Source organism: Gymnoscopelus microlampas (genome assembly GCF_963454915.1).
Source record: "Gymnoscopelus microlampas genome assembly, chromosome: 6".
Classification (NCBI taxonomy): domain Eukaryota; kingdom Metazoa; phylum Chordata; class Actinopteri; order Myctophiformes; family Myctophidae; genus Gymnoscopelus; species Gymnoscopelus microlampas.
In genome coordinates, this window is record NC_139943.1 from 42,467,445 (window position 1) to 42,480,771 (window position 13,327).

The 13,327-nt window shown below is 41.0% G+C and overlaps 1 protein-coding gene and 1 long non-coding RNA gene across 2 annotated transcripts in view; one reads left to right on the top strand and one right to left on the bottom strand.

The window, feature by feature from the left end:
- ptprq (protein tyrosine phosphatase receptor type Q) overlaps window positions 1-9,578 on the top strand; it is a gene marked incomplete at its 5' end in the record, with an annotated part of 81,953 nt that extends 72,375 nt beyond the window's left edge. Inside the window, 4 exons of the mRNA XM_084059582.1 lie at window positions 284-432; window positions 4,341-4,476; window positions 4,799-4,922; window positions 9,260-9,578. Of these exons, the coding sequence (XP_083915708.1) occupies window positions 284-432; window positions 4,341-4,476; window positions 4,799-4,922; window positions 9,260-9,297 (447 nt within the window). The 3' untranslated portion in view covers window positions 9,298-9,578. The remainder of the gene's footprint in view (window positions 1-283; window positions 433-4,340; window positions 4,477-4,798; window positions 4,923-9,259) is intronic.
- On the bottom strand, window positions 6,542-7,842 carry LOC311047400. Its single transcript, XR_014600982.1, has 3 exons — window positions 7,666-7,842; window positions 6,909-7,027; window positions 6,542-6,801 (listed from the first exon to the last, which is right to left on the bottom strand). It is a non-coding gene; the product is annotated as an uncharacterized lncRNA (long non-coding RNA).
- Window positions 9,579-13,327: the final 3,749 nt, after the last annotated feature.

A 13,327-nucleotide genomic window follows, 5' to 3' on the forward strand; every position in this document is an offset into this window, starting at 1 on the left:
GTTTTATACACTCTAGTTGTCACATCTATAAAGCATGGCACACATACAGCTCCGGATAATGATAAAATTACATAGAAGTGTCTAGGTTCAATACAAATGTCACACGCACACGCACACACATGCACACGCACACACACACACACACACGCACACGCACACGCACACACACACACACACACACACACACACACACACACACACACCCAATGTACTGTATGAAACCATAGACAGGTGAATTAATTGATGGTACAACTGAAGTCTTTCTGTCTTATGTCTGGTGTAGTACGGGGACTGCATGGTGGTCCGCCATTTCAACTACACATCATGGCCTGAGCATGGAGTCCCAGAGTCCAGCAGCACACTCATCCAGTTTGTCAAAGCCGTCAGAGCCAACAGGCATGAGAGCAACACCACTATAGTGGTACACTGCAGGTACAGCACAACAACTGTCTCCCACGTTTTAGTGTATAACTGTGTTGTAGAAATTTCAATATTACTCAAAGATGACTTCTACGTGGATGATATGATACGATGTGATGAGACAGTCTGTCTAATAGGAGCGCTCCCATGAGAACCCACACCGTTAGCATTAGGATGCACAATTCCCCTGCTCCCTACCCTGCTAGGCATACATGTATATCCATTTCCAGAAACAGGGTGTTTATGACCTTAGAGGAGGGGTGAGAGAAGGAGAGCTCTGATTGGTATTGTGTCCATTCTTCCTGCCTTCCCATCATCCTGTGTCTCCAGCTTATGGCCCTGGGCTATCACAGAGGCCTGCAAATGGCCGGTACTTGCCAGAGCCATCAGACAGAGAAGCACACAGAGTGGAAATGAAATTAACCACTTGAGCCTCCATATTCTGGGGGGAACATTAGCAAAAAATTGCCGACATACAAGCTCGGCTATTTTTGGGGAAGAGATTGGGTGTACTTTAGACGAAAAAAAAAGCGGTCCCAAGTACAGAGCCAACTCAGGTCCAGTTTACTACAGTAAGTCTATAGGGTTTACAGCGGCACTGTCACTTTTTTTTATGAATAAAATGAAATTTTGTATGCTAAAGTATGTTAATACAATATAACTTATAATTGGGGTGGTTGTATTTTGTCTACCTGCTCTTCTATTGAGACATTTAGATCGTGTCAAAGGTCATGTCTCACCTAGATATAGGATCTGACACGAATTTTGACCTGATGGTCAAGATTCATTTATCCCCCAATCAAGCAGGCCGGCTCTATTATCTCAATGGTAAGAATGTCAGCACTTGCGCAGGAAACCGGCTTCAAATCCGGGGCAGAGGAGGAAAGTTACAGCTTTAAGTGGTTAATAGTTGGCATTCATCTCATTATTCCCTCACACTGGTGTTTGCTTTCTCTCTGCTTGTATGCATACTACACCTGCACCAATTAGATTTACTTCACCTTAAGGCTGGCTGTCTCCGTTTCTTTCCTGAGGCCAGTGTATGTTTTGAATTGTTTTCAATGGGAGCGCCACATATTTACAGAATGCTAAATAGCAGCAGGACGAGGTGTTGTGTGTCTATTCTGCATTGAGCATGAGCATTTGGTGTTTTCATCGCGCCCAGAGTTGAAAAATGTTCCCGCTTTGGGTAGAACGCTCATCTCTGTCACTTTTTATCCAGCTGTCCAATAACACTGGAGGAGGGGCAAGACAAAGAGTTGTTGTTTCACCTTTATTTCTCAACTATAGAGCACGAAGTCTGACGTAATTTACACATCCTAGGTTTGTCTACCTGGTTCGCGGTTTTCCAACCCCCATTCTGAATCCCCATAGACGTATTTAATATTGCTTCAAATAAGAACTGTGTTCCAAAAATAAACAAATGACCCCGGTGGTTTTACTCTTATGGATATGAAGCATCAACTGACGGTGAGAAAACGCTAATGTTACTTCCGCCGAATTAGTAAAACTTTCGCCAGAAACAGACTGTATCAAACATAAGTGACTGACTATCATAAACGATAGAGAACCTCCTCCCTGACAATATCGCCGAGACGGTTTGTTTATTTTTGGACCACAATTCTTATATGAGACGATTCTATGATGACCCAATGTTATTCTCCATAGCAAAATTACTTTACGAACCTGGGGATGAACGAGTGACGTCAGTACTCTATAGCTAATACTCTCATGAATAAATTGCCTAGTCCATCAGGGTTCTATGGAGAAAGACATGTAGAGTCATTTTACAAACTGAAAGGAGCCCAGGCCTACGTATTTTAAAGAAAAATGTGACTGAAGAAATTGTACTGAAAAAGCTCAAAGCCCTAAAACTCTCAAAAGCAATGAGTCATGACAATATCCTCACCAGAGTCTAACAAGATGCAGCGGAAGTCATTACACCCTGCATAGCTTTTATTAACAAACCTCTCAATCAAACAAGAATTCCACAAGAATTAAAATGGGAAGAATAATTCTTCTTCACAAAAAGGGATGCAAATTAGATCCTGGGAACTACCGTCCGGTTTTTGTGCTCTGTATCAAAGGTAATAGAAAGGATCATATATAGACAAATTGACGACTACTTGTCCTGTCACAACCTTCTATTTGAATTTCAGTCTGGTTTCAGACTACCCCATTCTACACATACTGTAGGCTACCTGTCTACTCTATCTGACAGATCTAATCAGAGCAGAAGTAGGCATGGGGAAATATTTAGGTGAGGTCTTACCTGGGAGGTAGAGAACAAGTGTTTGATGGGAATGGCACCATATCCTCACCACTGCCACTAACATGTGAGGCCCCTCAAGGGACTAGTTTAGGTCCTCTATTCTTTGTATTATGTTAATGACATGAAGTCAGCCTGACTGTGATTGCCAACTGTTCCTTTTTTGCTGAGGATGCACTTTCAGTCTTCTTTTTTTTTACTTCACTTCCCAGTCTGGGAGGCTTCCATTTGAACCTGATTTGAGCCTGATTTCCAAAATCAGTCACCCGTTATGTAGGAACATTGCTAATTAGATAGTGCTCAACAAATCACAGTAGAAGGGGAATTGACTTGAATTTAACATTGGAAGGCTCTGGTTTCCAGTTGCCTCCACCTTGGCAAAACTCAGTTGATTCTCTCTGGATCTAATGCAAAGCTGAAGAAGTCCCCTGTTGTAGTTGGTGACTTTGAAGTTTCAGCCAAGGAAGCAGTTACTTAATTGGCCTGCATATTAGACAATAAAATATATGGAGTATATGGCACTAAAAGTCTCTAAGGTTAATCAAAGAGCAAAAGTTTGTGCCAAAATATCCATGTTTATAAATAGTGCTCTTGAAATATTGGCAGGGGCTCTTGTACAATGTCATCTTGATTAGGCTATGTCTGCACTTTCTGGTATAAGACGTCCCCAAGATACTGAAAAAAAGCTGCAAACCTCACAAAATGAATCACTAAATGGTGTAATTATTACCATTAATAAATTACCAAAGTACTAAAAACTCCATCCCAGAACACACCTTTCTCATTTGAATAGCCTCAAGTAGCTCAGGGTGGAGAAGAGAGTATCACAAATGAAAATGTGTACAGGATCATAAATTCAATTACTTTTCCAAGGTAAATGATGTTCACAACCATTCCACAAGTGCAAGCTCCATCAATGTTGTACCTTTTAGATTTAAAAGCTGCATTGGAAAGAACCACTTTTTATACTCTGCAGCAGTAATGTGGAATGGGTTTCCTGCAAACCTTAAGTCTAATTAGCTCTTTCTTTAGGTCCCCCCTGAAGAGATGGATGAATAGCAGTTGGACCTAATCACAACTATTACTTAGTTGAGTTGGAGAAGGTTCATAGTTTGTCCATGTCCATACTGTTTATTGTTGTTTTACATTTGACTAAATACGTATGTATGTATTTGATTGTATTTAAATGTATTTGTAGTGCTGTTTTTTTTAACTTTTCAATACAAGCGTGATGATACTAGTCACCGAGATTTGTCGATCTCAAAATCTAGGTTGCAATCTCAGTACTCTCCATACATCCAGAGCAAGTACTCTACCTTGTGCCGTCATGTTTACTTCTGCTATGAGACGGTTGGTTTGGTTTGCCTGACAACCAGTTTGTCTCAGATGAAAAATCACTGTGTCTCCAAAGCATCCACAAGCGCTCCCAGGTGGGCATCTTAGAAGAGCGCCTTTCTGGGGGAAACCACTTTGGAGGACACAGCCCACTTGTTTCTGCCAAATGTATTGTTTTGCTTGACTTGTACTGCTTCTGTTGTGTCTTTTTATTCCAGTCATGTTTTGTTGTGTATCCTTCACTGTCACAAAGTCAAATTCCTGCGGGCTTTCATTGTACCTGGAAAATGAAGTGTTTGTGGGTTTGTTCCCTTAGTGCCGGTGTTGGTAGAACCGGTGTGTTCATTGCTCTGGACCACCTCATTCAACACGTCGCCGATCATGACTTTGTGGACGTGTACGGCCTGGTGGCTGAGCTGCGCAGCGAGAGGATGTGTATGGTACAGAATCTGGTGAGTTCATGCAAATATGGCTGCAACTGTCGATTAACTGTTGGCAATCACAATGTAATCATGTCGGCATCATGGTCAGTATCATGACAATATCATGGTCAGTATCACAGTTGGCCCGTGTTCAAAAGCCGGGCGTGGAGGGTGATGTACTGTATGTAACTGCTCATACTCCTACGGGCTGGGGAGGCACCTGAAAGCGGGAAGTGTTGGGTGGGAGGAGTGGGTCAGAGGCACCGCGTCCTCCCGTTTAAAAAATAAGAATGAATCATTTAAATGAATTTGTTTAACGTGTGTGTGTGGGGGGGGGCATGTGTGCGTTCAGGCCCAGTACATGTTCCTGCACCAAAGTACCTTGGATTTGCTGAACAGCAAAGGCAACAGTCAGTCTATTTGGTTTGTCAACTATTCTGCCCTGGAGAAAATGGACTCACTGGACACTATGGAAGGTGAACAATACATACACACACATACTGTACACGCACTCACTCACTCACTCACTCACTCACGCACGCGCACACACACACACACCCGCCACTGCAAAAAAAACAAGGTTTCCGGCTATGAAAACCGATGAATATGAGATGTAAACTCAGAGAATTTACAAGAATTTACAAGAGTTTTCCACTCGGAAAACTCAAAGTTTTGTAGGTCGGTAAACTCCTGTATGGTACCAAATTAAGTATGCGTGACCCCCTGCTGGGGTTGCTGCCAGAAAATCACACCTTCAGCCCTGACCTAGATTTCCACAATTTGGTAGGGGGGAGATCCCCCCTCCCTATCTCGAGTAATGCTACTGAGCATGTGCACTAAGCCACGTATGATTGGCTGTGACGTAGGTGGGCATCCCGCCCTCATTTTGGGGGTCACATTGTGTGGGGGGGGGGGGGGCTCACAAGGTGACCCCCCCTCCTAGGGATCTTGGGGGGGGGTTCCCCCCCCCCTTATTTTATTTATTTATATATATATATATATATATATATATATATATATATATATATATATATATATATATATATATATATATATATATATATATATATATATATATATATATATATATATATATATATATATATATATATATATATATATATTTTTTTTTTATATGTTATGTATGCATTTATTTAGTTATATACACACACACACACACACACACACACACACACACACACACACACACACACACACATACATGATTCTGAAAACAAATAGGCAACAATCTCAGTCAGGTAAATTGTGTTTATTGATAAAAAAAAAAACATATGAATATATATATATTTTCTTAAAGCGAACATTTGTTACTCAAATCTTTGTTTCTGGGGATTCTACAAATATCTTCTAAAACAGTAAAAAAAAAATCCCCCGGGGTCTTTGAGGGGGTTCCAGGGGGTCCCCAGCTAAATGATGGATAGGAACCAAATGGACCCTTATGGGTCTGTAACTCTGAGAGTGTACAAATGGAACCAAATCTGCTCCAAAATCGTGGAAAATGTGTGCAAATCTTTGAATATATATATTTTCTTAAAGCGAACATTTGTTACTCAAATCTTTGTTTCTGGGGATTCTACAAATATCTTCTAAAACAGTAAAAACAAAAAATCCCCAGGGGTCCTTGAGGGGGTTCCAGGGGGTCCCCAGCTAAATGATGGATAGGAACCAAATGGACCCTTATGGGTCTGTAACTCTGAGAGTGTACAAATGGAACCAAATGGACCCTTACGGGTCTGTAACTCTGAGAGTGTACAAATGGAACCAAATCTGCTCCAAAATCGTGGAAAATTTGTGCAAATCTTTGAATATATATATTTTCTTAAAGCGAACACTTGTTACTCAAATCTTTGTTTCTGGGGATTCTACAAATATCTTCTAAAACAGTAAAAAAAAAAATCCCCATCTCCAAATGTTTTTTTCCAGGGACCCCCAGAAGTTGTACAAAACTCCCACAAAGGGGACAATAATAACAAAAAGAAATTGTAGTTCTGTCTCTCAGGCAGTGTCTCGCTGAACGGCCTTTCTTGTCTTTGGAGTCCCTCCACCAAACTGGACAACTTAGTTACTGTGTAAGAGAGCTAAAAATGAGCTGTTCTGTGCCAGTGTGTCTCGCCGCACGCGGTGGTGATGAAGGGAACGCGGGTCTCTTCGGTTGTCTTTCCTCTCCTGAAGCACCTGGCATAAAGCAGAAAGCTCCTCATCTCTCTCGGGTGGAGATGAAACAATCCACACCGCCCGTCCATCTACGATGCCGTCCTCTTCATCTGGGCCTGCGTGCGCCCACACGGCCCTTTCTCCATCAGACTCCAGACATGCAGTCCTGGTGGTCATCAACTGTAAAACATAGAATAGCAATTAAATTATGTATTACATTACCATTATTACAGGAACACAGAATGTAAAACAAAAAAACATCTTACAAACAGTTCCATATAACTTACCCTCAATCTTCTCTGTCGGCTCTTCATTGAGGCATTCATCTTTTTCTTCTGGTCAGCATTCTCTGGTTGGTCCAGGCGATGGCTTCTTCTCAGAGACTCAAAGAGAGTCCTGCAAGCCGCTGAAATACAAGGAAAACACAATTAGGATCTATTTAGTTGTTTATCTACACAAACAACACAATTCCACATCTACACTGCTCTAAAAGAGAACCTACATGTGACTGCAATGTTTAACTGGCCCCAGTAAAAGTCTAAAAAGCAGTATATGTTAGTTGACTTGATTCCAGAGAAGCCAGTTTCAGAGTGCAGACTGCAGACTGTAGACACCTCCACCCCACCCCCGACCTGTTCAAAACCTAGCATTTAAGCTTTTGAACTGTATGTGAAAGGCTAACACAATTACCTACTTAGATAAAATAAAACAAATCAATAAATATGTTGTAGCACATGTAAAAGTTTCAGCTAATAGCTTAGCTAGCATACTATAATAATTCAACCAAGACAAGCAGGAAGAATACCCAAACTGAGCAGCATAAAACAGCATGAAAATAAAGTTTAGCTTGTGTTTAGCTTGATGTAAACAAGCCATAGGCTTTTTGGGGTTTAAAATCCTCTTAGCAGACCTTGTATTGAACTGTAGGTTACTTGCTCTTTTTTTTTAGCAAACTGCTAATAAAGTATTCAATCAAAATCAAACAAAGGAATACACAATAATCTATAACTTAAAGAGATCTGTACAGCATGTAAATCCACTTACTTTCTTAGTTTTCACTCCTCTCTGCTTGGCTCCTTTTCTGATTTGAATTTGGTGAACAAAGGGACTCAATGGGGTCCTGGAAGGGCCCAAATAAGGACCTTTAGCTGTCCTGAGAAATGCCTGACCAAATAAACAATAAATAAATAACAATAAAATACTAACTGAATACTAAATACAATGGGCTTGCCTGTCTTAAGGTAAATGTGCAATAATGCATAAAAGCAAACATCACCAGCCTTTATCAACATAACCTGTGCTGCTGTAAATGAACACCCGTGTCTCTCTCTCTCTCTCTCTCTCTCTCTCTCTCTCTGTCTCACACTCACACACACACACACACACACACACACACACACACACACACACACACACACACACACACACACACACACACACACACACACACACACACACACACACACACACACACACACACACACACACACACACACACACACACACACACACACACACACACACACACCATCCCCCTTCACACCTCAAGCAAGCTCGCTTGCTTAGGCTACTCCCCTGTCTGTCTTTGAGTGTCTTCCCACAGGTCCTGCAGGCTGGGCATTGGGTTTTCTGAAAAACTTGTGTCCAAAACAGTTACTTTTCAGGATTCCATTTAAAAAAGAATTTGATGCTTTTGTGTGACGCTGTAGTATGAAGAAGTAGGGCGTTTATCTAATAAAAAACATAAGTTTGAATATGGAGATAAGAGGTTTCTTTTCGACAACAGCGATATAGCAGCAACTAATTTGGTCTTCTTCAGTTTAGTCTTTGGTTTGCACACATCCACTCACTTACTGATTCTACAGACTAACACACTCCATGCCATTCTTTGTTATATTTAAGTTAAATATATGATATTATTGTATACACTTTTAGACCAGCCGTGTGTCTTCCTCCTTTTTGTTATGGCCTACGAGCCAGGTCGTAACAGTGTACAGTAGGTAAGATACCCGCAGCAGCACATAAAGCAGACATGTCCAAAGTCTGGCCCAGGGCCCAAGCGTGACACACAGGCAAAGGTGGACACACGCACGCACGCGCACACACACACACACACACACACACACACACACACACACACACACACACACACACACACACACACACACACACACACACACACACACCATTAAGTCAGTCACCTATTCGGTGAACAGATATGGGAAATATTCTTATTCACTTAGATTATATATAAAAAAAAGATTAACAAATGAAGCCCTTTTTTAAGCCCTTAACAAAAACATTGAAAAGTATAGTTTTGTTTTGTTCCATTTTTGCTTTGGTAATGGGGAGAGGGAGAGAGAGACCCCCTCTTTAAACAAAGAGTGAATTTGGATGTCAAAGGAAATGGCCAGTCTCCTGCTGGGTCTTTGTCTGGCAGAGGAACGGTAAATCACTGATTTCCAAAGTATATAGACGTATTTCACAGTAAACATTTTCAACTGTAAATTTCCAATTACGTACAAAAACACCAGCAAACTGCAGGTTTACTGAGCAACTGTAAATGCCCAAAAATGCCCATTAATGCCTCTTTTCTTGCAGTGCGCCCTCCACCTAATTATGTCTTATGTGATCACAGGTGACGTTGAGTTGGAATGGGAAGAGACCACCATGTAAAGCCTGGTTCATTCATTTCTGTCTGTCGGAGAAAGAGGAACGCGTTCAGGTTTGCTGGGTCACGGGGCCAAATGCTGAGAACAGACCCTGACAGGGATAACACTCGCCCCCCCCCCCCAACCAACCTCTTCCACTTAAACCAGCGGAGGAGAGAGAGGAAGTCTGTGGGTGTGAACACAGCAGTCCGAACTGAACTGGCCAGTCTCTCTCTGTTCATTGGACACTGCAAACTGCACCCCCTGGAACCTTCTAGTAAAGAACAGTCTTCCCTGATGAACCCCCCTGTCCACGTTATTTAACACATTGATTGCCAAGATGGCTAAGGGGCGACCTAACACAGCTTTGGAATGATCGATCGTCACTCAGAGAAGAAGTAGTCGGATGTGACGTCATTCCAAAAAAACAGGAAGCCATCCATCCCAATGATGCGATTTTCACAAAAACACCTCTAACTCAGTTTCTTATTTTTTGCATTGAAAACCACCCGTTTTCAACTGGTCGTAACCCCAAAATGGCGGATCGCGGTTGGAATGTTCTTCCACAGCGTTTCAGCGATTGTGGATTTAAGGTAATTACTCTGGCATGAGGATAAAAAACTATGTTTAATATCTTGGCAGTCAATGTGTTAATGTGAGGAAAACAAAGTGAGGGAGGGTGAAAAAGCTTTTGCTAAACTATGGGTGGGACTTCAAAGTGAATGGGAAGACAGACAGTGAGATGTCACGTAAGTAAAGTGTACGGCACTGGTAACATTGCACTGGTTATTTCACCGCGTATTATTTTTCATGTTATTGTAATCTATGTTTTTGTAAACTAATTTATTCAGCCAAAAATAATGTTTCTTTATTGTTCTTTTGCTTGTTTGTGAGGTTTTGTCAGGGTGTTGACGGCTTTCTTCTTTGTATTATTTCTCAAGAGTGATTTGAAGAAATTAAAAGCAACTCTTGTTTTTTTGTTTGTCTGCCTATTCATAGGCACACCTGAAGACCTTAAGGCTTAATGGTTTAAAGGATGTCTTTTTTTTCAACCTGGCCTATTTCCCTAGTTGTTTTCATCGTGCCCAGCGGTCATTTAAAAAAAACACACAAACCTTATATAGCACAATACACTAATGCTTATAGTGTTTAATTATTACAATCACACCACATAACATCCAGTTAATAGTCTATTTGATACTTTCAGCACTAAGATGTAAAGTAGTTTACACTGCACATGAAGGCATTGGACAAAGCATGTGAAACTCATCAGCTAGGAGAATTGGACCCAGGATGAAAAAAAGATAAATAAATAAATCACACCTTACCCTTTAAATGCCCTTGGCTGTCTTGCCTGTGAAAGCCTGTTCAATGTATTATTGTGTATATATTTCTGGCAAATATATCTGTGTTGACATTGTTATAAGAAACAACTTATACTGTACACTGCTGTTGTGGTTCTTATAACAATAGAATAGATTCATCGGTTACGCTGCACAGTATCACACACACATACAGACATTAACGCACACTCATAGATGCAGAGCTGGGCGATATGACATAAAAGTGTGATCGCAATTTTTGCAGTCTAAATGCTGATATTCACTATTCACTATAACGACTCTGTCACATTTTCTCAACTTCATTATCCACTTAAAACCCAGCATCCGTATTGTGGGGGAAAGCTTTTGCAGAAAATAGCAGATCGACAAGATCGCGTCGTGTTGTGAAGCGTTGTGAGCTTGTCGATCGGCTATTTTCAGCGAAAGCTTTCCCCACAATAACAGAAAACTCAAAAGACACTAGCATAGAGCCCTGAGGAACTTCGCTCAACCCTTTGGGGTTTAAAGGGATATTTCCCTTTCAAACATGTTTGGGGTCATTTTAATGTCTACTCAGGCTTTTGGGAGCACCCCGGACAGTTTTTAAGTTGCTTGATTCAGTATTTAGATATTTAATATTCATTTTATCAGACATGCCCCCTTCCTATACAAACCCATTGTAACTGTTTAACTCCAACTGTTTTTTCAATTACTTTTTTCAATTATTTTTTATAGTTCTTTACTCTTTTTTTTGTACTTTTATATACAATAAAAAATCACACCCAGTGTGAAGTGGGCGGTGTGTGGTCATCACAACATGACTCACTTTAAAAAAAGGATAAATTACTTTTTTTAAAGTCCATACTGCTATTCATAGGGCTGCACATGTGTCATGTGTTTTGCTAGCCAATCACAGTCCTGAATTTGCAAAGTCAGCCAATCACATTACAGTTAGTGGTGATGACACTAGCTGTAATGTGATTGGCTGATATGAAAAAAGTATCGATTTGCATTAACAATGGAAGGGTTAGGGGGTACACAATTGTTTTGGTCGGTGTCCAAAACTCACTTATAGGGGGCGGCTACACCGCCCCCAAAAAAGGAGGCCCCCTCATGTATTAGGAGGGCAGTATGAGTCACCAGAACCAAAGAAGGGTGTTTTCGATGAATCTATCATGGTTAAAATGGAGTTTTAAGTTACAATGGGGTTGTATAGGAAGGGGGCGTGTCTGAGTAGACGTTAAAATTACCCCAAAGTGAAATATCCCTTTAAGTAGCTAATGGGGAAGCAATAGGGTCACCTGGGTGCACCCAGGGGTAAATGTCCATAGTGGGGTGCCTCCATAGTGCCTCCGGCTTGGCTGGGCGCCCAAATCCATGGGTGGGAAGCAAGGGGCCAGTTTCATTCAGTTCATACCTGCTGGTGTCAGAAAGAATTACTCTCCATTCAAGCGGGTGGGTTTTTGCCGAACTTGATTTTATTACCTTAATAAACATTGTCATAAATACTATATGCTTCCACTTCCAGTCGCTAGTTTAAAGTCTTCTTTCAATCAACATGATATGCGTTTTGGTAAATTATGGTCCCATTTATTTTAAAATTGATGATAAAGTACGGTATGCTGTAGGAGGGGCGTGGCTACCTTGTGATGATTTGATTGACAAGTTACACAACCAATAGCATTAATTCCCCACCCCTGCTCTGGTCCCAACCAATAGCATTCATTTCTGTGCTCCAGATAAAGAAATATGGCGGAATTTAAATTGCTGAAAAATAGGCTTCATTTACAGTCTGTAGCGTCTATGGGCGTAACTTTGTCCATCCTTTTTGTCTATGGTAGGAAGCTGGCAGGGGAGGGTACCCGGTCGCAGCGGTAGTGACTCCTACAAGTTGGTGAGCGGAACTGGGAGAGATAGTATGTTCCTCTGTACACATAATACCCTGACAGTCAGGTGAAAAGAATGTGTATTGGAGGAGACAGTTTGTCTACAACCTCCACAAGACCAACAGGAGTTAACTTGGCAGTAGACACGATCTCCAGGCTTTTATTGTTTAGTTTTGCTAAAAAATAAAAGCCTGGACCAGCGGGTCGGTGTACCCGGTATAGGAAGTGTTTCATTTCCCCAACCAACCAGAGTGCAGAGTTTCAGCCAATCAGGAGAGTACCCATTTATCAGCTTCATTTTATAGTGTTCCAGTTCCAATTTCTTTGTGTTATCACTTCCTATTTCACTTGTGTAATCTGTATCCTGTCTGAGTTCTCTATCCTGATTGGATAAAATTGGTATCCTGACCTGAAAATGCATTTTCTGTTTAATAAAGTGCAAACACGCTATAGCAATGAGTGCTATCAGAATATAGAGCCATTTGACACTTATGTTAATCAAAGAAAATCACTTACCCTACCTTTATGCAATCTACACTTTTATACAGATGTGGTCATACTGGCATGATACTAACCATGCCTTTATTTTAAAAAGTGGATAATGACCATATTCTTTTACCATCTGTCTGATAGAGCAGTGACCTTTATAATGATATATAAGTCACATTTGCCAAACTTTCTACACATCGTTAGCCTCATAGCATATAATGCCTAAGTCATACTTTGGCCAACTTGTGATCTGCCTAACTCTACTCTCCTAACACTGCTGATTCACCCTGCCTTATTGTGTTTGTCCTCAGCCTTTCAGAATGCTTGTTTCATTCCAAAATCACATATATTCCTAAGT